The sequence below is a fragment of the Heterocephalus glaber genome, unplaced genomic scaffold, assembly GCF_053883595.1.
Source record: "Heterocephalus glaber isolate CG9 unplaced genomic scaffold, H.glaber_assembly_v1.0 deba00001733, whole genome shotgun sequence".
NCBI classification, from domain to species: Eukaryota; Metazoa; Chordata; class Mammalia; order Rodentia; family Bathyergidae; genus Heterocephalus; species Heterocephalus glaber.
In genome coordinates, this window is record NW_028258444.1 from 4,106,140 (window position 1) to 4,133,594 (window position 27,455).

General features: G+C 36.5%; 1 protein-coding gene across 4 annotated transcripts in view; it reads right to left on the reverse strand.

Annotated features, from left to right (window-relative positions):
- The window catches only part of Ipo8 (importin 8), a 96,902-nt gene that overhangs the window by 15,948 nt on the left and 53,499 nt on the right, over positions 1-27,455 (reverse strand). For 3 of the 4 annotated variants that reach the window (XM_021236572.2, XM_004855062.4, XM_021236571.2), the window contains 6 exons: positions 26,401-26,561; positions 25,370-25,495; positions 21,540-21,606; positions 17,430-17,555; positions 16,441-16,538; positions 13,218-13,313 (listed from right to left, as the gene is read on the reverse strand). In XM_021236572.2, coding sequence (XP_021092231.1) covers positions 13,218-13,313; positions 16,441-16,538; positions 17,430-17,555; positions 21,540-21,606; positions 25,370-25,495; positions 26,401-26,561 — 674 coding nt within the window. The remainder of the gene's footprint in view (positions 1-13,217; positions 13,314-16,440; positions 16,539-17,429; positions 17,556-21,539; positions 21,607-25,369; positions 25,496-26,400; positions 26,562-27,455) is intronic. The other variant, XM_087200019.1, reaches the window with a different exon arrangement.

The window sequence follows — 27,455 nt, forward strand, 5'->3', positions numbered from 1 at the left end:
AGACCTCCCAATCTGACAAAAATAATCTTCCAAGAAGCTCACAGATTCTAAATAGGATATACACAGAGCAAGCCAAATGCATATACACAGTAAAAATAATGAAAGACAGAAAAACATACATCACCCTAGTGAGCAAGGGAAGCCCAATAGGATCAAAAGATATGAGTCATTACTGCTTATCAGAAACAACAGAGGCCACATGCAGCGGGACGGCATAAGCAAAATGTTAAAAAAAGTTTGTCAGCGAAAATCCCAGCAAAAGTATCTTTCAAAAATGAAGATTAAAAAAAAAAAGAAGATAAAATAAAGATGTTCTCAGATAAACAAAAGGAAGAAAATTTATTGCTAGCAGGTCTGCCTTATAAATAAATACTAAAGGAAGTTATTTAGGCTGAAAGCAAATGACCCAGATGGTAATTCAAAGACACACACACAAGAGCATCAATAAATATAATTAAATAATTATAAAAAATAACAATATTTCTCTAACTTCTCTTAACTGTTTTTAAAAAAACTGTATAAAACAATGTTATACTTGTATTGATGGGCCTATAATTTATGGAAATGTAATATACTTGACATTAAGGACACCAAAGAGGTAGGCAAGGTTGTACTGGGACAAATAAAGGACATTACATGGTGACTTGAATCCACTGGAAAAAATGAAAAGAAGCAGAAGTAGTAACTTAGAAGGTTAATATTAAAAACTATAAACATATACTTCACTGTTTTTCCCTTCTCAGTTTAACACAAAATTACAAATAATAATTATAAAAAATGCTTCCTGACTTTGTAACATATAAATATAATATGTCTAATACAAAAAGAGGAGAGTTATACAGAAGTAATATTTATATATCTTACTGAAATTAAGTTAATATTTATCTGAAGTATATTCTGAGATAAAATACATATTAAGCCACTAAGAGATGTAAAAGTAATGAAAAACACAGAGCAACCATTAAGAAAATTTTAAAAGGGCAGCCTGCTGCACGCAGGCAGGTCTGCCCACGCCCTACCGAGGTCCCCAGTCGTGCGGAATATGCCGCATGAGCCCGCTGCAGACAGGCAGGTCTGTGCACACCCTACCAAGGTCCTGAGTCACGCGGAAGACGCCGAATCACCCCGCTGCAGACAGGCAGCCACCTGGTTCCACACTACAAAGACACAGAGGTCACCAGACCACCAGACCAAGGTACTGAGTCCCGCTGCTCCCGGCCCAGAGGTAGGGGCTTCTGAGCCCCCGTCCCACTGCTCCTGGTCCAGAGGAAGGGGCTTCCTGGTCACCATTCCTCCCACTGCTCCCATCCCAGAAAAAAGGGCTTTGGGGCCACCTTCTGTCCCGCTGCTCCTGGCCCAGAGGAAGGGGCTTCTGGGCTACCATCCCATCCACCGCTCCCGGCCCAGAGGTAGGAGCTTCTGAGCCACCATCCCACTGCTCCTGGTCCAGAGGAACGGGCTTCCCGGCCACCATCCCTCCGGCTGCTCCCAGCCCACAGGAAAGGGCTTTTGGGTCACCATCCCTACCGCTGCTCCCAGCCCCTGTCCCACCTCTCCCAGCCCAGAGGAGGTAATCCATGCAGGTGCTAACAGCCCCCTGCCCCAGTCGAAATGAGAAAACACGTAAATAAGTCTCAAAACCAGACTTCCAGATCACCTACAGCAACCCCAAAGGGAAATGAGATGGAACACTCTGATACTCAACCACCTGGACGCCCTGAACTGACAACAAAAGAGGATCTGGAAAAAATGAAATCAGAAATAATTTCTCAGATAACAGGAGAAATTGTGCCCCTAGTGCAAGACATGATTAATAAATCTAGAGAAGAGCTCAGGACCATGATGGAATCCCAACATAGGAAACAAATGGAATCCATAAAACAGATGCAAATAGATTTCCAGGACATGAAAAACTCCATTGAAAGTCTACACAGCAGAATGAGCCAATGTGAGGACAGAATTTCAGATATAGATTGCAATTAGTGACCAGGAAAAGAAAAATTGCTTCAAAATTATAAGGGAACATGAGAAATCAATCCAGCAGCTGCTAGATGATGCAAAGAAGAATAACATAAGACTGATTGGGCTCAATGAAGAAACAGGAGAGAGTGGAGATAACATAAAAAAATCTCTTCACAGAAATAATGGCAGAAAACTTCCCAAGCAGGGGAAAAGAGTTTGACATACAGATAAGTGAGGCATATAGGACTCCAACTAGCCTTGATCAAAAAAAACTACACATAGGCATATAATTGTTAAGATTCCAGAAACTCAACAGAAGAACAAAGTTCTACAAGCAGTCAGAGAAAAGAAACAAATCACATACAAAGGAAAGCCCATCACAATCACAGCAGACTTCTCAACACAAACCATCAAGGCAAGAAGAGCTTGGAGTGACATATTCCAAGCCCTAAAAGAAAACAGCCTCCAACCCAGATTGATGTACCCTGCAAAACTATCTTTCAAAATGGATGGAGAAATAAGATACTTTCATGACAAAGAGCACCTTAGGAACTTTGTGAATACCAAACCAGCACTCCAAAGAATTTTACACAATATCTTAGGAACAGACATTGAGGATCACAACCCCAGGAAGCAAAGCAGAATGAACCCATCTGGCATGACAAGAAATTAAATGTAAAGAGGGAGAACCAACAAAAAGAAAAAGTCATGGCAATGACAAGTCAATACGTTTCAGTTATAAGCATCAATGTTAATGGTCTCAATTCACCAATCAAAAGAAATAGACTGGCAGAATGGGTCAAGAAGAAAATCCAACAATATGCTGCATACAAGAAACACACTTAATTCAAAAGGAAACTCATAGACTGAAAGAGTTAAAGGGTGGAAAACAATACTCCATGTGACAGGAACCCGAAAAAAAGCAGGAGTAGCTATCCTCTTGGCATATCAAGTAGATTTCAAACCAACACTGATTAAGAGAGACGAAGAAGGACACTACATCCTTGTAAAGGGAACAATCCAAGAGGAAGAGATGACAATCATAAATATCTATGCACCAAACACTAGTGCGCCCAACTATATAAAACAAATACTAACGGACATGAAAAGTCATATATGCACTAATACAATTGTAGTGGGGGACCTCAACACCCCACTGTCACAAATAGATAGATCAACTAGACAAAAAATGAGTAATGAAATACTAGAACTCAATCGAACTCTTGAACAAATGAACTTAACAGATGTTTACAGAGTGTTCCACCCCACAAAATCAGAATACACATTCTTCTCAGCTGCACATGGGTCATTCTCTGAAATAGACCACATACTCACTCATAGAACATGTTTAAGTAAGTGCAAAGGAATTGAAGTTATCCCCTGTATATTATCAGACCATAGTGTGATGAAATTGGAGATCAATAGCAAAAGAAACTCAAAAAATTTCATAAATACGTGGAAATTGAACAACATGCTCCTGAATAACCAATGGGTCACAGAGGAAATTAAAGAAGAAATCAGACAGTTCCTTCAATCAAATGACAGTGACAATACAACATATCAGAATCTATGGGACACAATGAAAGCAGTCTTACGAGGGAAATTCATAGCAGTGAATATGCATATTAGGAAAACAGAATGAGCCCAATTAAACAACCTGATGCTGAACCTCAAGCTTCTAGAAAAAGAAGAACAGGACAACCCCAGAGTTCAAACAAGGGAGGAAATTATAAAGATCAGAGGAGAAATCAATGCAATGGAGACTAAGAGAATGATACAAAAAATCAATGAGGCCAAGAGTTGGTTCTTCAAAAGAATCAACAAAATTGGCCAACCTTGTCAGAAAAAGGAAAGAAAAGGCCCAAATCCATGCAATTAGGAATGAAAAGGGTGAAATTACAACAGACCCAACAGAAATCCAGAGGATCATCAATACCTACTTCAAGAACCTATATGCCAATAAGACGGAAAACACAGAAGAAATGGACAGATTCCTAGATACATATAAATTACCAAAGTTGAACGAAGAAGACCTAAAAATTCTGAACAACCCAATATCAACCAATGAAATTGAAAAGGTAACTAAAAACTTATCAACTAAGAAAAGCCTGGGCCCTGATGGCTTCACTGCTGAATTCTACAAGACATTTAGAGAGGAACTGCTCCCACTACTGTTTAAACTCTTCAATGAAATTGAAAGGGAAGCAATACTCCCAAATTCATTTCTGGAAGCAAGCATCACCTTGATCCCCAAAGCAGAGAAAGACCCAACCGAAAAGGAGAACTATAGGCCAATCTCACTAATAAACATAGATGCAAAAATCCTTAAAATGATAATGGGAAACAGAATGCAGAAGATCATCAAGATCATACACCCTGATCAAGTGGGATTCATCCCAGGGATGCAGGGATGGTTCAATATACGAAAATCAATTAATGGAATACACTATATCAATAGAGCCAAGGACAAAAACCATATGATTATCTCCATAGAGGCAGAAAAAGCATTTGACAAAATCCAACATGCATTTATGAGAAAAACCCTACAAAAAATTGGAATAGATGGTCTCTACCTCAACCTGATAAAAGCCATCTATGAAAAACCAACAACCAATATCATACTAAATGGTCAAAAACTGAAATCCTTCACACTCAAATCAGGAACAAGACAAGGATGTCCACTATCACCACTCTTGTTCAATATAGTTCTGGAAACATTAGCCATGGCAATTAGACAAGAGAAAGAAATAAAAGGAATAAAGATAGGAAATGAAGAAGTCAAATTGTCATTATTGCAGATGACATGATACTCTATATAGAAGACCCCAAGAACTCCACCAAAAGTCTTCTAGACTTAATAACTAAATTCAGTCAAGTAGCTGGTTACAAGGTCAACACACAAAAATCAATAGCTTTCCTCTACACAAATGACAGACTCACTAAGAGAGAAATAGGGCAAATAATTCCTTTCACAATAGCATCCAAAAAACTGAAATACCTAGGAATCATCCTAACGAAAGAAATCAAAGACCTCTTCTCTGAAAACTATGGCACTCTGAAAAGAGGGATTGAAGATGATATCAGAAAATGGACAGACATCCCCTGCTCCTGGGTAGGAAGGATTAATATAGTGAAAATGGCCATACTTCCAAAACTGCTATATAGATTTAATGCAATTCCAATTGAGATCCCAGCAGCATACTTCAGGGACCTTGAGAAAACAATCCAAAAATTCCTTTGGAACAAGAAGAGACCCAGAATAGCAAAAGCAATTCTAGGTAACAGAGACATGGCAGGGGGTATCACAATCCCCAACCTGCAACTATATTACAAAGCTACTGTGATAAAAACAGCATGGTAATGGCAAAGAAACAGACTTGAGGACCAGTGAAACAGATTAGAAGATGCAGAAACAATGCCAGACACTCTCAGCAATCTCATCTTCGATAAAGGAGACAAACACCCTCACTGGAGGAAAGATAGCCTCTTTAATAAATGGTGCTGGAAAAATTGGGCTTCAACTTGCCAAAGATTAAAACTAGACCTGTATCTCTCACCATGCACTAAACTAAAATCAAAATGGATTAAAGATCTAAATATTAAAATAGAAATTCTGAACCAGTTGGAACAGAGGTTAGGTAGAACCCTTGAAGACATCGGTGTAGGAAAAGATTTTATGAACAAAACCTCAGTTGCCCATGAACTAGCACAAACAATCAACAAGTGGGATCTCTTCTTATTAAAAGGCTTCTGCAGAGCAAGAGAAACCACCAGCTGTGTGAAAAGACAACCCACAATGTGAGAAAAAATCTTCACCTGCTCTTCCTCAGACAAAGGTCTACTATCTCGAATCTATAAAGAACTTAAAAAGATCAGACCTCCCAAATTTAAAGACCCCATCCAAAAATGGGCATCTGAAATGAACAGACATTTCTCAGACAAAGAAGTAGAAATAGCAAATAAATACATGAAAAAATGTTCAACATCACTGGTCATTCGAGAGATGCAAATGAAAACAATGCTGAGATTCCACTTCACTCCAGAAAGAATGGCTGCTATCATGAAATCAACCAATAACAAATGCTGGCAGGGCTGTGGGGAAAGAGGAACCCTGCTTCACTGCTGGTGGGAGTGTAGACTGGTGCAACCACTGTGGAAATCAGTATGGAGATACCTCAAAGAACTAGGACTGGAAGTCCCATTTGACCCTGCTATTCCACTGCTGGGGATCTTCCCCAAAGAATTAAAAGAATCATACCACAGTGATATATGTGCGCCCATGTTCATAGCAGCACAGTTTGTGATAGCTGAAACTTGGAAACAGCCCAAATGCCCATCAACTGGAGACTGGATAAAGAAAATGTGGTTTTTTTATAAAATGGAGTACTACTCAGCCATAAAAAATGAGAAATTAGAGACATTTATACCGAAGTGGAGGCACATTGAGGCGATACTCTTAAGTGAAATAAATAGGACACACATGTATAAATACCAAATAGTTTCTCTGGTGTGAGAAACTCAAAGTGTAAATAAAGACTAAATGTATAATAGGTAATGTGAAATAGGAAGAAAAGGGGCAAAGGGGAAGGAAGTGGGAGGGCTAGGGGAAAGGATAGAAGGGAATGGGATTAATATGAGAACATGGAAAAATAGGAACAAAATCTTTGTAAATAGGGAGGAATGGAGGGGTTGAAGGGAGGGCTGGGCAAGGGTGAAAAATAAGAACCAAGAGAGACTATGTAAAGGTGCAAATTTCCAATGATGAATGTCATTATACTGTATACCTAAAATGTACCAATGATTAGAATGAATAATCGATAATGTAAAATAGGAAGAAAAGGTCCAAAAGGGTAGGGGTAGTGGGAGGGGCAGGGGAAAGGAAAGAAGGGAAAGGAAAAATGATGAGAAATGGACAAAATGGAAATAAAGTCTTTGTAAATAGGGAAGGGTGGAGGGGGTGAAGGGAGGGCTAGCAATGGGGAAAAAATAAGAACCAAGATGCATTATGTAAAGGTACAATTCCCAATGAGAAATGTAATTGTGTTGTATACCTACAATGTACCAATAAAAGAATTTAATTTAAAAAAAAAAGAACGAAAATTTTAAAATGTAGTGAAAAAACATTAAAGGAATTAAATTGTGACATTAAAAAATTACTCAATGTTCAGGAACAGTACAAGAATGAATAAAGAGAACAAAAATACATAACAGAAAACATAAAACAGCAGACTAAATCCATGTATAATGGAAATAATATTAACTGTGAATGTATTTAAACAAAAGGTAGAATATGTCAGATTGGATTAAAAACATCTCACGATACGCTGTACAGAAAAACATAAGATATATCATACAAACAACAACCATGAGAGGACACTAATATCAGACAAAACAGTAAAACACAAAAGTCATAAAGATAAGGAGATTGATAAAAAGATCAGTACATCACAAAGATATAACCACTGAAACTACAGAGTATCAAAATATATGAAGCAAAATGAGCAGAAATTAATGAAAAAATGGACAATTCAATGCCAGCAGCTAGAATGCTTCACTTTCAAAAAGGGATAGAACAACTAGGTAGAAGATCAATAAGGACATGCAAGACTTAGTATTATAAACCAACTGGACATAACAGTTTGGAACACACCACGCAACAGCAGCAGGAGATGCATTATTCTCAAGTGCACATGGACATTCTCTAGGACAGATCACATTGGGAAGCAATAAAACAAGTATCATCATCCTAAAAAGGAGTTAAATTACTCCTTTATCTTCTCCACTTACAATGGACTAAATTAGAAAGAATTTTGACCATATGTTAACATATTAGGTAATTTAGATGAAGAAAGACACAAACTAATGAAATAAATTTTAAAAGAAGCAAAATACAAATTGACTGTAACAAATATAGAGATTGTGTTGGTAATTTGAAAGGTATCCACAAAGAAAAGACCAGCCCAGATGGCTTCACTGCTGAAGTCCAGCGTGCATACAAAGAAGAATACTAATACCTCACAAGCTGTTTGAAAAAATAAAGGCCAAATGATTCCCAAATTATTATAGACAGCTAAGTTAGGTAGAAATATTACAGGCAGTGAGACAAGGCTAGGCCCTCAAGAGAGTCAAATACAAAAGATGAAAACACATTACAACTGGGGCTGGAGGCACATCTGCTGGAGGCCAGGTCTCAAGTTAAAGACAAAACGACCAGGCCTACATACTTCCCCAAGGTGGGTGACCAAGACCTCCGATTCTATCCCTTCCCAAAAAGTTCTTTGTTCTTTCCATGTACACTTGCTACATGGCTTGCTTCCCCATTGGGTCAATATTACCTAAGTGGCTATACTTGTAATCTTATTGGTTAATCATAATTTTGTTCCACGTTGTACCCACCTCATGATTTTGCTCTATAAGATTTTCCCTGTGGGCCAGGGATTTAGCTCAGTGATCCAGTGGCAACCTCGCAAGTGCAAGGTCCTGAGTTCAATTCCCAGTATCTCAAAAAAAAACAAAACCCAAAAACCTCCCCTGTGAAATGGAGCCCCCTCCTGTCTCTCAGGAGCTAAAATCTCTCCCTCTCAATAAATATTTCCTACTTATAACCTCTTTGTTCCTTACAATTCATTCTCCTATTTTGGGGAACACGAACTCAGTGTATCTGACATCTAGCAGAATGGGAGTTATATTATTTCCTTTATATCATTTGGAGGTCCTATATCAAAATCACTCTATGAGGCCAGCATTACTGATACCAAAACCAACCAAAGACATCAGAGGAAAAGACACCAAGGAAAAGAGATTAATAGCTCTTATGAATACAGGCACAAAAATACTTTAAAAAAATAACATAGCTAATGATAAAGCTGTTTTAGAGCATTTACTTAGCATATACAATGCTAAGTTCAACAAAGCAAACTTAGGCAAAAAATATATAAAATGGACTATACTTATACCTAAATGAGGTTTATATGAGAAATGTAAGATTGACTGAACATCTAAACTTTAACAGAATAAAGGACAAAAACCACGTGGTCATCTCAATAGATGCAAGAAAAAAGAAACATCTGACAAAACTCAACATTTCTTCATATTAAAAACACTCAGCAGGGCCGAGGATTTAGCTCAATGGTTTCGCCACCTGCTGTGCAAGCTCAAGGACCCAAGTTCAATCCCCGGTACAAAAAGAGAAAAAAAAATAAACACTCACCAACCAGCAGTAAAGATTTTCCTCAACTTGATGAAGGACATTTATGAAAAACCTACAACTGACATTAGACTTAATGGTGAAAGACAATGTTTTCCTCCCTAAGAGCAGAAACAAGATGAACTGTCTCCTCTCAGCATGCCTATTCTACATTCAAGACTTTAGCCATGACAACTAAGAGAAAGAAACAACAACAACAACAAAAAAGGCAAGTCTATTTGCAGATAATCTTATATACAGAGAATCCTTGCTAGGTACATATTCTATGGTAGAGTGTTTGCCTAGCATGCATAAGGCCCCAGGTTCAATACCCAGCACGGAAAAAAAAAAGACAATCATAAAGAATCCACCAATACACTGTCAAAACTAATAAATAAATTCAGCAAGGTAGGAAGACACAAAACACATTTGTATTTCTTAAATATATGGGTAATAAATAGCATCAAAAAGAATAAAATACAAATATTTTAAGAATAGAATAACCACCAAATGTTGAAAAAATTTAAGGTGATCTAAATAAAAGGAAGAAAGGAAGACATTCAATGTTCAAGGATTGAAAAACTAAATACTCTTAAAATGGGAACACTTATCAAAGGATCTCCAGATTTACCAGAAGAGCTACCACAATCCAGCTGACTTTTTTACTGAAGTTGACAAGCTAAGCTCAAACTTTATATGAAATTCAAGGGACCCTGCATTGCCAAAATGGTTTTGCAGAAGAACAAAGATGAAGGACTCAAACTTCCTGATTTCAAAACTTACTACAAAGTTAAAGTAATAAAGACAATGTAATACTAGTACAAGAGCAGATAAGTAAGTCAATAAAATAAGAGTAAAGGGACAACAAAGGGGTAGGGGTAGGGGTAATGGGAGGCACAGGGGAAAGGAAAGAAGGGAAAGGAAAAAATGATGAGAAATGGAAAAAATGGAAATAAAGTCTTTGTAAATAGGGAAGGGTGGAGGGCGTGAAGGGAGGGCTAGGAATGGGGAAAAAATAAGAACCAAGATGCATTAGAGAAAGGTACAATTCCCAATGAGAAATGTAATTCTGTTATATACCTACAATGTACCAATAAAAGAATTTAATACAAAAAAAAAAGAGTAAAGGGACAAATATTACATTTATGATTAGTTGATTTGACAAGAACACAAGACAACTCAATGGGGAAAAGACAGTCTTCTCAAGAAGTAGTACTGAAACAACTGAATATCCACATGTAATGATGAATTTTGATCTCTTCCTCACAGAAAAAACAAAAATTAACTCAAGATGGATCAAAGGCCTAAGCTAAGACATAGAACATAAAACTCTTTGAAGAAAACCAGAGGAAATCTTATGATCTTAGATTTAGCAATGTTTCTTAACTATGACACCAACCAAAACAATAAAAAATAAATCTGATAGCATCAAAATTAAAACTGTTATGCTTCAAAGGTTACCATCTAGAAAGTGAAGAGAGAGCTCATAAGTTAGGGGAACATTTTTGGAGATCCTGTATCTGGTAAGGAGCTCAAATCTAGAATACATAATTAATTCCAACAACTCGATAATAGTGATACAAATAATGCAATTAAAAATGAGCATAGACTCTGATTCTGTATTTCTGCAAAACAAGATTTACAAAAGGCCAGATAGCACAAGAAAAGACAGTCAACATCCTTAGCTATCAGAGAAATCCAAATGAAAACTACAGGCGACACCATGTCACACATATGACCAGTAAGATGGCTATAACAAAAAAGACAAAACAAGTGTTATCCAGGACATGGAGAAATGGGAACTCCCATTCACTGCTGGTGGGAATGGAAAAAAGAAAATAGTGCAGTTCCTTTGAAAATGGTCTCACGTTTCCTCAAATGATGAAACTCAGGTTTACCATGTGACACAGCATTTCCACTCCTAGAAAATGAAAACATGTCCATCTAAAAACTTGTATATGAACACTCTTACCAGCATCCACAACTTACAACAGTCCAGAAGTGGAAACAATTCAAATGAGCAACTGACAGATACAATAAATATACCTATACAACAGACTATTATTCAGCAATTCAAAAGAATAAGGTACTGATGCACATTACCATATGGGCCAACCTTGAAAACCTTATGCGAAGTGCAAGAAGCCTACAGAAAAGGGCCACATATAATATTGACTGCACTTATGTGATGCGTCCAAAACAGGCAAACCTATGAAGACTGAGAGTACACTCAGGTTGTGGAAACAAGGAGTGACTGCTAGTAGGTACATGGGGTTTTTTGGGGGGGAGGACAATGAAAAGTTCTAAAATTGTTGTAATAGTTACAGAATTCTGTGAACATAAAATCATTAAAGTGTATACTTTAAATGAGTTAAATGAGTTAAATGACAGTTTTGTACTATTACAAAACTGTAAGAAAAGAAAAATTCACTTCACTCAAGTGCTTCAACATTCTTTAGTAATTAAATATAATACCACTATAGTGCCAAAAATTAATCTTATCAAAATATATATATTTATATTCAAAGAACATATAGTGTAAATTTATACTTCTTTTTTTTTTTTTTTTTGGTACCGGGGATCAAACTCGTGACCTTGCACTTGCGAGGCAGGCGCCAGAACCACTGAGCTAAATCCTTGGCCCCAAATTTATACTTCTTAAATTGGTCAAGAGAAAGTTTTTTCATTTTTTTCACACTATCTTAATTTCTTGTTAGAAAAGATACCTAGGGAGCAATCAAAATGAACAGACACTTCTCCGAAGTACAAATGGCCAATAAATACATGAGAAAAGATTAAACATTCCTGACCATTAGAGAAATGCAAATTAAAACAACACTGACATTCCATCTTACTCCAGAAAGAATGGCTATCATTAAGAAATCAAATAATAACAAATGCTGGTGAGGCTGCAGGGGAAAAAGGAACCCTTCTACATTGTTGATGCAAACGTAAACTAGTACAATGACTATAGAAATCAGTATGGAGATTCCTCAAAAAACTAAAACCAGAAATTCCATTTCACCCAGCTATTCCCCTTCTAGGTATCTTTTCAAAGAGTTCAAGACAACACATCATAATGATACATGTACACCCATGTTTATAAGAGAACAGTTTTAACAGCTGAATCTTTAAAGAGCCTATCCCATCAACAGATGAGTGGATAAATGTGATATTTATACACAACAGAGTACTATTCTGCCATAAAAAAGATAAATTTGAGGCATTCCTAGATAAATGGATGCAACTTGAGACCACAATATTAAGTGAAGTCAGACACACAAGCTTAAATATTGTAGTTTCTCTTATATAAGAAATATATATATATATATCTTTTATATAAGAAAAAAATATATGAGGCAAAGTAGAAGATAAATAGGAAGCAGGGAGCTCTTTTTCAAAGGAACAAGAGGGAAGAGGAAGGGTGGTAAAAGGGATAAAAAAAGAATTGAAGGGGGAAAATGATGAAAATAGAGCTTTTGCAAATGGGAAGGGGATTGAAACTTGGAGAGAGCAAGAGAGTGAGGTAGGGAAAAAAGAATTAAGATGTGTTGTGCACATGCACCACTTCCCATGTTTATCATTTACTGTAATCACTGTATACTGCAAACATGTACCAATAAAAAAAAAATACCCAGGGAGTATTCAAATAGCATACAAAAAACAAAGAGAGGGGCAGGGTCTGATAGGGCTCAGAGTAGTGCACTTACATATAGGAGTCCTGGATTTGATCCTTAGTCACACACACACACAAACACACACACACACACAAAGAACAGGTAGATCACTGGGGCTCCCAAAGAAAATTTACACCTGCATTTCTTTCATTATTTTACTAGTAGCTCCTTAACTTACTATATACAGTATTTCTCTGTGCATCCCTTTCTCAGAACACAAGGTACAATTTTAAAACTGCATGGCTCTTGTCATTTAAATAAGATTTACACCAGCAAGCACAAACTGTAGGCGATCTTTTTTAAATTTTGCACCAAAATATAACACAATATCAATTGGGCAGGTACATTTTAAATGATAATGTCTAGTAAGATACTTTCCAGACACATGTTACCTGATCAATTCCCCTTCCTCTGCACTGAAGAATGATGACTTCTAGAAGTTTGGCTGCGTGGCATTCGGCGTCTTCTCCTGCATCTCCACACAGGACCTGCAGTGACCACAATGCGGGTCAGCCCTGAGTGGCACCGCATGGTGTTCAGTCAAGGCCACTTGAAGTCAATTCCCACACAAATTCAGTCACGGGAATCATGGCTTTCAAGTTCACCTTGTCAACCCAGAGAAGGAAGGTTAAAGGCCAATCTATTTTTTACATATCTATCATATCTTCTCTAATCCTCAGAAGATGAAACAATTAATTCACTTATTTGACTTTGAATTAAAGTAAAGCTATATGAGTTATAAAGTAAGCTATCTGAGTTAACTGTTCAGGTAAATGAAGCCTCCCTTTAAAAGCAGCAAAACAAATCAAATAAAAAGAAAAATCTTTATAAGAAATCAAACGCTCTTTTCTGTTCCTTCTGAATTCTTATCCATATACACCTGTATTTTCATATTGTAATTTGATATTACACACCTTTCCATTTCCCCACCTGGACTTCATAATTAGATATATTTTCCATAATTAATTAACCAGTAAGTACTGTATCACAGAAGATGAATTATAACAGTTACTAGACTATTGTCCTATCATCAAATCCATATTTTCACTATTATAAATAATTCTACAATGTACATGCTCATATATAAAATTTGAAATGATTTGGAATATAGCTTGCTTATATATTGGAAATTAAGAAAGATCGAAAGTTAGTAAATTAAAGAGTCCAAACACAAAAACTTAAGAAGATCTAGATAAACCCAAAGAAATAGAGCAGAAAAATTATAGACAAAAAGAGATGACAGAAAAAAGCAGATTAATTTTAAAAAGACAGTGAATTACATAGCTTTTGCCAAAATTATTTTTAAAAAGAAAGCAAACTTTTAAAATATTAGGAATGTAAGAGATAAATACAAATTAGAAATAGAACATTTTGGAGAACTCCATAATCTTTATACTTTTTAAAACTTAAAACACTGGGTAATTGCCTAGAAAAATACAGTTTAAGAAAACTGAATTAAAAAGAAATTCTAGCCAGGAATTTAGCTTAGTGGCACCACGTCTGCCTTGCAAGCACAAGGTTCCAAGTTCGATCCCCAGTACCGAAAAAAAAGAAATTCCAAGCCTGGCCTGGCAGCACATGCCTGTAATCCCAGCCCTCCAAGGCTAAGGCAGGAGGATCACTGTGAGTTTGAGGCCAGCCTGGGCTACATAGAAAAACTAAACAAAACAAAGCAAAAAAAGAAATCCTAGATAAAGATGATAGATTAAACATTTCTATTTAACTTTATTTCCTCCCCAAGGCCACTAAAATAACAGCAAAAAGATTTTAAAGTTTCACATCCACAAAGACAAAGAGAACAATAAAATTTTTGCAAGTTGGAAAACAACTCATAAGCAGATAATCAGCCCTATTTATATAAATGTAAAATTCCACCTTTAGGGTAGTGTATCAAGACCTGAGTCCTACCTAAATACAAACAGGCTCTAGAATCAGCACAACTCTGTCATGTTAGTTATGTTCTGAGAAAAGCTATTTAACCTCTGTGTCTTACTGACCCCATCTATAAACAACGATGGTATCATTACGTGGGACTGCATGATAGAGAAAGAACAACAATTCATTGCCTTTTCCCAAAACTGCATCCACTTGGGGGTGTACCTGGTGAATTTTTATTTGGCAGAACAGAAAGAAGCTATATCTTGTAATTAAAGGGTGTGGGGAGCCTCTGCAGTCAGGCTACTGGGTTCACATCTGCCTCCAACACAATAGTTATGTGACTTAGAACAATTTCCTACACTTCAGGCACAGTGAAAGAAATTATAGCTCTGTTTTTTTCATTGATAAAAATGTGACAACTCGCTCCTAAGATGAAATAAGTTAATAAAGTGCTCAGGAAATACCTGGTTAATTTTAAGAATTCAACAAATATGAGCTAGCACTAAAACCAACAATATGAAATATATTTTAACAACTTGATAAATCGAAGACCTGTCTTGTCTATTCACTGCTTTCTCTCTTTCTCTCACTTTCACTACAACCAAGGGGGAAACAAGATTGGGGCTATAATGGAGGAAGACGGGTTATCGCAGAGCTCAGGGAGTCTTTTAAACACAGTTCAAACCCTTTGGCTTAGATGTGAAATTGACTTAACTTCTCAAAATTTCATAGACTTTTCATAACTGAACTGGGTCCTAAGCTAGATATACTAATTCAGAGCACTCACCAGACCTTGGTAATACAAGTCTTCTAGTAAAGCAATAGGTTTTACATTTAATATTTTATTTCCAAATCTACAGCAAACTTTTTGGTTTCTGGATATTTGAGGTTTCTAAAATCTGCTGCCAGCTCTATGAAAATCTAGTTTTATGTTTTGTATATTCATATATTCATTAAAAGGAGAAGAGGGGCCGGGGATTTAGCTCAGTGGTGCCGCTGCCTGCCTCTAAAGCACAAGGTCCTGAGTTTGATTCCCGGTACCAAAAAAAAAAAAGAGGAGAGGAAAACATTTAGTCATCAAAGATTCCAAGTTGTAACCCCTAGCAGGGCAAATCTAACCTGTGACAAAGATACACGATGAACAATCATGTCTGGGTGTAAATATAGCAACAGCCATTATGAGGATTATAAATTATCTTGTATGCACTGAATAGCATTCTTTTTTTTTTAATGGTGTCCTTTTCCAACTACAGTATCACAACTGTTTTATCTTATACTTTTATGTTCATCTAACAGATTCTAATATATACCCTCACCTAGAATAAAAAAGATTAGTGCCCTTTGGTCATAGATTGACAAACTGTGTGGTTTAAGCGTGACTTAAAGTATATAGGAGGATGGACAATGGTTATATGCAGATACTGTTCTATTTTCTTTAAAGGACCTAAGCATCCATGGATCTGGGCACCCAGGAGTCCTGGAACCAGTTCCCAAGGCTGAAGCCAAGGGATGACTACAGGTACTTTGAAAATTAAAAAGTACACAGATATTAAAGTGCTAAACATTTCTGGACACAACACATATCATGAAACTTTCAAATTACAATTGCAAGCACATTCTGAAGATGCGAATTGATCAACATACGTTGATAAGGGTAAGGCAGAGTACAGATAAGAAAGAAGCTAAACACTCAAACACCAGTAAGAACGCTGGAACAACTGACTAGAACACACTTACCTTTCTACACATTGTAAAAAGTACTTCTAAATGCTTTGGATTTGAGAGTAAGGTGTTTGTATCTATTGTCACATAATTATGCAGGAGAGGCATCATGTCTAAGGAGGAAATTCAAAACTCCAATGAGACTTAAGCAACAGGAGTAGAAACAAATTATTCCCCCCAACACCACACTTCTGTGGACCCCACACTTTACTGTTTTCCCAGGGACCACAGAACACTAGGCATGAGAGTGACACCTCCGCCCTACTTGTAAAGAAAATGTGGGGCAGAAAGATTACAATGTGCACAATGTATTGTAGTGATTGCTTCAAATCTTTTTCTGCTCCGCTGCACTCATCAACATCTGACACTGTAAATTTTCTCGCTTTGTCACCTGAGTGCGTCCTCCATCTCTTCCCCGCTAGAATATGAGCTTCAAAAGAGCCACCAAAGTGCACAGCTGTACTGCTAAGCTTAGAATACTGCTGAGAATATAGCTAGTACTCAGAAAATATTTACTGAATTAAACATGGATATACACTCTAGGACAAACCAACTAAAGACATAATAAACTGAGCATGGTGGCTCAGGCCTCTCTGGGAGGCTGAAGCAGGAGGATTCCAAGTTCAAGCCTACTCTGGGCAACTTAGACACTGCCTCAAAATTTCAAAAGGCAAGGGGCCAGGGATTTGGCTCAGTGGTGCCACCGCCTGCCTCGCAAGCACAAGGTCCTGAGTTCGATCCCCAGTACCAAAAAAAATTTTTTTTTAAAGGCACTTAGATGTGGTTCAGTGCAAAGGCCCTGGGTTTGATCCTTAGTAATGAAAAGAAAAAAAAAAGACTCTACCTCTACTGACAGCTGAAAGACACTGCTACAATAGCTCCACCCTTCAACAGGTAAAAAAGAACATTTTCTTACTAGTACTGGACTCATGTGTATTTACTTCAAGTGGCAAAGTAATACCTAGATACAGAAAAGCAAACATATTATATGACTAAAGCCATACCTGTGAAGTATTCAAAGCAATCCTGCTGAAAAACTTCATATAAAATACCTAGAAGCTGCCACATTTGAGGGGAAATAGTGTGGCAGGTTAAACTGTATGCCAGTGAAAGAATTTCTTCATAGAACTCTGGAAGAAAATGTCCAGTTAGAATGCTAGGAAACAGCATAAACTCCACACAGAGACCACACAGAGTGGGTTTCCACACATGCGGCCTCTTGTATCTCACATGGGTTCCACGCACCCCTTTCTTGGCTCTGCCTCAGCAGCTACAGATTCACCATCTTTTATTCCTTCCCAACACCTGTCCTCCCCTCACTGCCTTTGCAGTAAGGCAAAAAGATGTTTTTACTAACATTTCTTATAATACTAAAAATTAATTTCTTATTTTATAACATGTTAAATATGGTTTATATTTATAAAATTGTATTAGAAATATATGAGAGAAGAAATTGATGATCACGCCTCACTCATAGTGGATTTTAAGTTTACAAATGATTAGAAATTTTCTTCGGAGTGCTTAATTACACAGGGTAAAAATATCTGCTTAGCTCACGTTATATTTTTACAAATAACTATATACTGTATTTTTTTCATTTTATGAAACTTAAACATTTGTGCAAAAATTCTTCAATTTACCTCAAAAGGGTTACACCCACTATAAGGAAGAGCCCAAAGGAAATGTTCTTATATTCTCACACATATTTATTATAATTACCATCAGTCAAAAGTAAATTGTATCTTTACACAATCAGAAATATAAACCTCAATACAAAAATTACAAATAACTCCTATCATGTTCTTGAGCAAAGTCTAACCTGAAAGTTTTGTTTTTCTCTCATAGGAGGAACTAATACTTACCCTAGAAACTTGAATATTTTTTGTATAACATTTAAAACACACTCAGAAGTTAATAATACATTTGCCTTATTGAAAACAAAATGAGATGGAAATCACAAGTACTGGGAAACAATCACTTGTAGAACAACAAATTATCTGCACATAGGATTCCTGAAAGTTCTAGCATAGCATTAAAACAGATAAATAGACCAAAAGAATAGCAAAGAGCACTACAAATAAATCCATGTATTTATAGTCAACCAGTTTTCTGAAAAGAGAATAAGATGACACTGGGGAGGGACAGTCTTTTTAGTAGATGATGCTGGTAAAACTAGACATCTGTGTTACAAAAATCAACTCAGAATGGTTTAAACAAACATTAGCAAGGAAAAAATATGAGAAAAGGAAAAAATGGAAACAAAGTCTTTGTAAATAAGGAGGGGTGGAGGGGCTGAAGGGAGGGCAGGGGAATGGGGAAAAAATAAGAACCAAGATATATCATGTAAAGGTACAAATTCCCAATGATGAATGTCATCATATTGTATATCTAAAGTATACCAATACACTTAATGAATTAAAAAAAATTAGCACCTGAAATTGTAAAAGAACTAGAAGAAAATACTGGGGGAAAGCTCTATGACATTGATCTAAGAAATGTTTTTTGATACAACCCGAAAAATCTAGGAAACAACACCAAAAAATAGACAAATGGGATTATATCAACCTAAAAGGTTTCTGTAGAGTAAAGGGAATGAGGGAAAAGAGACAACCTCCAGAATGCAAGAAAATATTTGCAATGGATCTGATAAAGAATTAATATTTAAGGGCCGGGGATTTAGCTCAGTGGTTATGCCACCTGTCTCAAAAGCGCAAGGACCCGAGTTCCATCCCCAGTACCAAAAAAAAAAGAATTAATATTTAAAATACATTAGGAACTCTACAGCAAGAAAATAAATAATTTAAAAATGGGAACCAGGCATGGGCCATGCATCGTAGTTCCAGCTACTCAGAAGGCAGGGGCAGGATGACTGCTTGAGTCGAGGGATTCAAGGCCAGGCTGGGTAACATTGAGAGACCCCAAGACATACAAATGGCTAGCAGGTGTATGCAAAAATGATCAACATAGGCCAGGCTCAGTGACACACTGAGCTTCCTGGGAGGCTGAGGCAGAATTGCAAATTCAAGGCCAGCAAGGCAATTTAAAAGTTAAAGAAGTCTCAAAAATAAAAATGTTCAACATGACCGATCATTAGGCAAACGCAAATTAAAATCACATCATACTTGTTAGGATGGCTATTATAAAGACAAAGGATCACTACTGGAGAGGGTATAAGAAAAGGGAACGCTTTTATAGTGTCGGTGGGAATGGATACTTGTGCAGCCCCTGGGGAAAATAGAGATTGCTTGAAAGTGCAAATTAGACCTACCACATGATTCAACAATCTCACTACTAATATTTATCCAAAGAAACTAAATCCAAGATCTTGAAGAGCTGTCTGTATCTCCATGTTTGCTGCAGTACCATTCACAACAGCCAAGATACAGAAAAGCCTAAATGACTGAATAAAGAAAATGTGGTATATATTCAGAAGAAATGGACATTCCATCATTACTACAACATGGACAGACCTTGAGGTCACTGTGCTATGTGAAATAAGCCATAAAAATACTCACAAAAGTTTTTCTATTATTATTAACAAAAGCCCATAGCTTACACGAGGGTTCACTCTGCATGGTCCATTTTATGCCTTTTGACAGAGGTATAGCGCATACATCCATCATTTCCATACCACACAAAACAGTCTCACTGCCCTAAAACTCATCCCTATTTCTCACTCCCAACCCTTGGAAAGCACTGGTCTTTACTGACAAACTCTTTAAAAATTATTATACTTATTTTTTAATTGACAAATTAAAATCATATATATTTATGGTGTACAACATATTTTAAAATATGTATTATTTTGTAGAATGGCTAAATCCAGCGAATTAACATATCCCTTATTTCATATACCCATTTCTGTTCTGAGAATACTTGAAGTTACTCTCTTGGCAATTTTCAAGTATGCAATACCTTGCTGCTCATGACAGCCATGTATCTTGACCAGTATCTCTCCATTCCAACCCAGCATCATGCCTGTAACCATCATTCTATAGTCTCTCGATGAGTTCCATTTTTTTAGGTTTCACATAAGTGAGATTCTGTAGTATCTGTCTTTCTGCGCTGGCTTATTTTACTCAGAATAATGTCCTACAGGTTCATCCAGGTTGTTAACACAGGATTTCCTTTTTTTTTAACGCTGTCTTTCCATTGTGTATATATATATCATATTTTACTCAAATAATATTCAAATATTTAGACATTTTTATTAGTGAAGTGAACTACAGAAGACTGGAGGGCCGGGGATTCAGCTCAGTGATTCCACCACTTGCCTCGCAAATGCAAGGTCCTGAGTTCGATCCCCGGTACAAAAAAAAAAAAAAAGTAAAAATTTAATGGGCCAGGGATTTAGTTCAGTGGTTCTGCCTCCTGCCTCGCAAGCGCAAGGTCCCAAGTTTGATCCCTGGTACCAAAAAACAAAACAAAAAAAAGAAGACTGGAGACCACAGTTATCTCTCTTCTTACATCTTCATATACAACCTGAATTTCCCTCACATCCAAGTGACCTGGGGCTGCCAATTTCAGACTGCATGGGTCTGAATACTCTGCATACTCTACAAAACACCCAGCCACTGTCACATCTGCCATTCATTACTGACTCCACTCAGAAGACAGGCTGCAACAGGACAATTCCCACTTCTGGCAAGAAACATGACTGTTTTTAACAACTGTCCCAGTTCATTTCTGAAAACATGTCCTACCAGAGAATGTTCATACCAAAATAAATTCCTACTAGATGAAAGATTTTGATGTAGAGAATTAAAACAGAAAATGGAAAATAATAGAAGAAATACAAAAAATTATTTTATAATCCTAAAGGGGGAAAGTGACTCCAAGCCCAGAAATAAGAAATGAAAAAAACTAAATCTAATCACATTCTCTGTCCTTTAAGTTTCCAAGGCCAACAATTCTCAATTGGATGTATTACAGGTCTATCTGAATGAAAAAGTAGTATCTAACATTAGAAAGAATATCCCAAATTGAAAAGAATCCAAATTTCTCCTTCTCAAATCATCCATCTTGTTAAATTTCAAGAGCTAAAAATGCATCTGAGTACATCAACTTAAAAACAAAACCTCAGTTTACCTTTTTTAGTAAACCTTTCAACTTACCCATTATATGTTTCTGTATAACAAGATCAATAATCCGTAGACAGATATTCTCTAGTTGCTGTGTAATCTAAAGATAAATGACAAATACGTTTAAAATTCAGCATAATCCTCAAATTAATATATGTTAATATTCCAATAAAAATACCTACAGGACATTTTTGAAAGGGGAACTTGACCCCTCTCAAAAGTTAATTTTACTCTTCATGTGAAAAATTAAACATGCAAAAATACAAGAAAATTCCAAAATGTAGCCCAATGACAGGGACAGGGGTTAAATCCATAGTGAGTTGTTAAAGCTACTGTGAATTAAATTAGTTCCTTCTCATATACTTCATATCAAAATAAATTCCTACTAGATGAGAGAGATTTTGATGTAGAGAATTGAAACATAAAATAGAAAATAATAGAAGAAATACAAAAGTTTTATAATCTTGAAGAGGGAAAGTGACTGCAAACCCAGAAATAAGAAATTAAAAAAAATACGGGCCAGGGATTTAGCTCATTGGTACTGCGCCTGCCTCTCAAGCACAAGGTCCTGAGTTCAATCCCTGGTACTGAAAAAAGAAAAAAAAGAAATTTAAAAAACTAAACAATGTGATACCAAAAATTAGAAATTTCTGCTCAAGGCATGAGGAAGAGAAGACAAATGAAAAGTTGAGTGAAATATTATCAAATGGTATCACAAAGGTCAAATTCCCCTTACATCAAGCCAACAAAGGCAAAGGTTACAAAAAATAAATATGAACAAGGCTTAAGCTGATAAAAAGATGCTCACTAATACACAATAAGATTACAAATTCAAAATGCAGTATTACATTTTTAACCTATTAGACTGGCAGTGATCAGAAAGCATGGGGCTAGGAAGACCAAATTGTGGACAGTAAGCTAGTACACACTATGTAGGACAAGTGAGCAACATCCTTCGAGCCTCCTCATACACAGTGCCTGTGACCCACCAATTCTAACATCCAGACATATTCTTAACCTGTGCTAATGACATGCCAAAGGGCATCCATTACACCAGTACTTGTCATTGCAGCCAACTGTCCACTTAAACAAGGGACAGCTAAAACACATCCATTAACTGGGGAATGGTAATATAAATTTGACATATCATGCAAGAATATTATGCAGCCACTAAAAATACATTGTTTATCAACTGATACAGTGGGATTACCAAGATAAATAAGGATCACCAAGATTAAGTTAAAAATGGCAGCTAAGGGCCTAGGATTTAGCTCAGTAGTTCCAGCACCTGCCTCGCAAGTGCAAGGTCTCAAGTTCAATCCCCAGTACAAAAAAAAAATGGCAGCTAAAAGCTGCATGTAATATGTGGTTGTTGTCATGAAAAAATATAAACTCTACCTTTTAGGAAAAAAAACTTGATAAAAATTGCTACATTCTGAGAGGGGTAAAATGACTACAGAGTGATAAGGTAAAATTTCACTGAATATCATTTTATAACTTAAATTATTCAACATGTTTCTATTAAATATTTTTCAAATAAGTAATAGTTGTATCTTTCATGTAAATATCCTTTGAAGCATATTTTAATACTGTTTCAATTTTTTGTATTTTTAAATTTTTAATTGACACGTAATAATTGTACATATTTGTAGGGTGTAGTTTCATAATACATGTTAAAAAGCTGTTAAAATTCAAATAATCCAAAATTTTCCAACTTAAAAAACTGCGAATATTACTCACACAACCATTAGATTAAAATGTACATGCTTTTAAAAAATGCACTTGCTTATCACCCAGTCTAATTTCCAACTTTGCTCTTCAAACATTAAGTACCTGCACATGTTTTCATACACATGTAGTTTTTCCTCTTAAGGAAATACTATTTTTGAAGTTTGCTTGTAATGAATCAAAGTTCCAAATTAAAGGAGGGCATCAGGAGCCAAAGATTCCAGGTGGTTTTGTCTTTAATTATCCACTGGGAAAATTGGGAAAATTATTTAGCTGAAGGTTTTAAGTGTTCTCATCTTTGGGTACGAAACCCAGATTCAATTAGTGTTTCTCTATTTTAACCCATTTCTCCCTTGGTAATCACAGTAACTTCACATGCTCCATTACCATTTGACATTCAAAATAAATATCAAGAGCAAAAAATTTTTTAAAAAAGATAAAATGCTATTATGATTTTAAACTAATCCTGCAGCTAATTCTCCTACTCACACCCCCAACACACTAGGTAAAATGGACCAGATGATTCCTAAGACTTCTTTAAATTTAAAATATAAGTTCCAAATATATAAGGTAAAAGAATACTGTTAAGTTACTTGTAATTTTATTTGGAATGTCTTACTGTTAGAAGACCACAGAATTTCAACATGGAAGGATATAAAAATAAAATAAAAAATAATAAAATAATTAATATGGGAAAAATTTCACATTAATCCCTTTGGGTCCAAGAGAAGACTACTGAACCATCTGTAAGAACCAAGCAATCTCCCACTGGTAACTGATAAACACAGCACATGTCAACAGCCATGTGGTTTAATAATTTATTTAAAGAATTTGCACCTGCTTCCTAAGACCTCGCCACAGAAAGCCAAACAAGTCAACCTGGGCTCACAGAAGTAGTGAACAAAATCTAATTTGAGGTAAGGTCATGTTATACTTGGCAAGAACTGCAGGTCGTAAGTAGGAAAAAAATGATACATTATCAGAATAAGCAGACTATAAACTAAAATGTATATCTTACTAGCTCTCTGATTGCCAACAGATCTCCTGAACTGACCTGAACCTTGTTTTCCACTTTTGCACAAGGACATCATGGCTACCTGTTCTCTCTCAGTGGCATTAATAAGATCACATCAGCACTGTGACAGCACTGCATAAATGTCTGTACATTCTTATTCCAACACTATTCAAGAATTTGGTTTATGAAGCTCTTGCCCTTATTCCCTTCTGGTCTTGTGCTACCACTACTACGTGTTACATCAGAATGCTGTCCTTTTACAGGTAAACTGGACTGTCCACTTGAGTGGCTTGGGAGCTGCCCAGAAACGGGTAAAACCCACTTGAGGCTGTGTCTGGGTGGGTCATGACCTTGGGTCTACGTCTGCTCCCTGGCCCTTTCCTCTCTGGCACTGCCTTGTCTGCTTCCCAGCTGCCAGGAACTAAGCAACTTTGCTCCACCACATCGTTTGCCTATGATGCTCCTGCCTTGGAGCCAGCCAACCACGGACTGAAAACCCTAAAACCATGAGCCAAATGAAACCTCTCCTCCTTTAAGTTGTGGGTGTCAGGTACTTTGTCCAGCAACAAAAAAGCTGACTAATACAGAGTGTCACTGTGACTGAATGACTGTCACTCTACCAAGAAAATTAGACTGTGGGTTCCCAGAAGGCAGGGATGGCATTTGATAGTCCCCCAAAACCTAGCCTGGACACAAAAGAACTGAACCGTTTAATACAAAAGGATATACTATGTAAATACACATGTAATAGTTCCCCTTAATCATTTTAAAACGTTTCTTTAAAATTTGAGAGCAATTTTTAAAGCCTAGCACCAAAAGTAAGGAGCAATTTAAAGGCCAAGACTTGGCAGGCATGGCGGTGCATACCTATAATCCTGGCACTCAAGGAGGCTAAGGCAGGAGGATTGCAACTTTGAGTCCAGCATGGGCAACTCAGCAACTCAGTCCAATTCTGTCTCAGAAAAGGACTGGTGATGTGGGTCAGTGCGAAGGCCCTGTGCTCAATCCCCAGTAGAGGAAGGGAAAAGCAGCAGCAGCCAAAACTTTAAAATTCATGCCTACTGGTCATATAAAGTTCAGTTAATATTACTATTATATCATAATAAAACAGAAATCTCACCTCTTTATGATCTTCTACAACTGTTAAAATAGTATCAATAGTATGTAAAATTCCCATTGCCATCACTGTTTTGTCTTCAACTTCTTCATATTCATCACTCTGAAGAACTTTGCCAAATATCTCAGCCTATGAAAATCACATTAAAATATTCATTTAGTTAAACTCCTTCCCACTATAAAAGTTAATAAAAGGAAATATCACACATCTAAATGTCAACACTGTTCAAACATTAAGCTCTGCACTTTGCTGAATGTTTTTTCTTACAATCACAGAACCTGTCACGTCTTAAACACAACTGTCTTTCCTTTTCTAATCACCAGGGTAGAAGATCCATTAGCAATTACAACCATTGCCTAATATTTAACTTCTGGTTGTTATTAAACAAAAATCAAAATCTTAGAAAAAAAAACTCAATACCAAAAAGAAAAATGTAATAGAAGATTTAAAAAAGGTCACCTAGAAAACAAAACATGAAGAACAGGCCTGGAAAGGGTGTTGGGCTAAGGAAACTAGAGACTCAGTCCAGCTCTGATATTCCATATTTGGAAATATAGAATGGGGGAAAAAGTATGGAGAAATTTATTAAAGATGTAATATAAAATTTGCTCTAAACTAAAGGAAATGAGATTGCGAATTCAAAGTCCAGAAAGAGAAAATTTAGAAGGCTTATATCAAGGCACACCACTATGAAATCTCAGAATATTATAGATGAAAAGAGATCGACTGAATGTTATTACATGTAAGTCTAATTACGTACAAGAATATCAGTCATTACAGTAAAACTTTTTATATTAATATTATAAGTAAAACAGAACTCTAAATTTTGGAGTTTAATTTACTTAGCTCATTAAAACCTTCTATACCAAACTAACATAAAATTCTGCCCAGTCTTCAACTTTTTAAGACTTTGACTCTAAAGTTTTAAAAGGGCTGGGGATTAGCAAAGTGGCAGAATGCTTGCCTAACATATAGGAGAACCTTGGTTCAATCCCTAGAACTTAACATAATAAAATAATTTATGTCAGTCTTACCAAGTGTTGGGTCATGTCGACAGCAAATGATGCTACCTCCTGACTATATTCGCATATCATCTTTTGGATGACATTAGTAACATCATCATTTTCTGTCTCTCTGACAATGTGCAACAGCTCCTGCATAATGGGCCTCACATGTGGCTTCATATATTCCTTAGCTAATGCAATAAAACAAAATTAGTGAAAAATATCTATGCACAGATGGTGAAAGGAACGATCTCAGGCACAAGGCCAAGGGACACAGGTTAATACCCACAGAGAATTCTAGCTGCCAACTTGCCCTGCAGGGAATAAATAATACGGTAGCACTAAATAATGCCCACTCCTGTAAGGGTGTCCCACACATAACCCAGATAAGCAGTTCTGCACATGAAAGGACTGTTCTGCTCCAAATGCCATGGTCCCTCAGAGAAATTCTAATTATACATGTGCTCTTTCATCAGTCTGACTTGGAGAACATGAATATTATGATATCAAACATAAACAATGAGAAACACATCCAACACTGATGGGCCCTATAGCCTGCCCTAACCCATCTCTACTGTCCCTCCTCCCAGCACATCTGTTTACAACATCCAGTCCGTCCACTGAAACACTGCTGAATAGAGGTAAACAAGGCTTGTATTCTTCATAAAGCTGGAATTATCTGCAGAGGTTTATCTGAACTTTGAACAGAACATTCTTTTAAGCAAATAAATGAATCATCTATGCTATTATTCTCTAGAAAGATTGCTACTTTCAGAACTGATAGAAGCATAGCATCCTGGAGTTGAAAGGCATCATGAAGCCATCTTGTCAACCCGCACAATGTAAATACAGACATATGCTTCACCTGACCTAACACGGCAAATCAGCAGGATCAAAAGTGGACCCAAGGCATTTAATTTCTAGCCAACCCCACTGCACACCAGTCACTAACTTGTTTCCTTCTCAATTTTTTCTAGAAACCACAATCAATAGGAATTCCTAAAAAAGAGCAAGAATAAACTCTTAAAAAGTTCTAAGGAGATAAAAGCCCACCTTCCTCAGGGAAGGAAGTAAATGAATTAAGA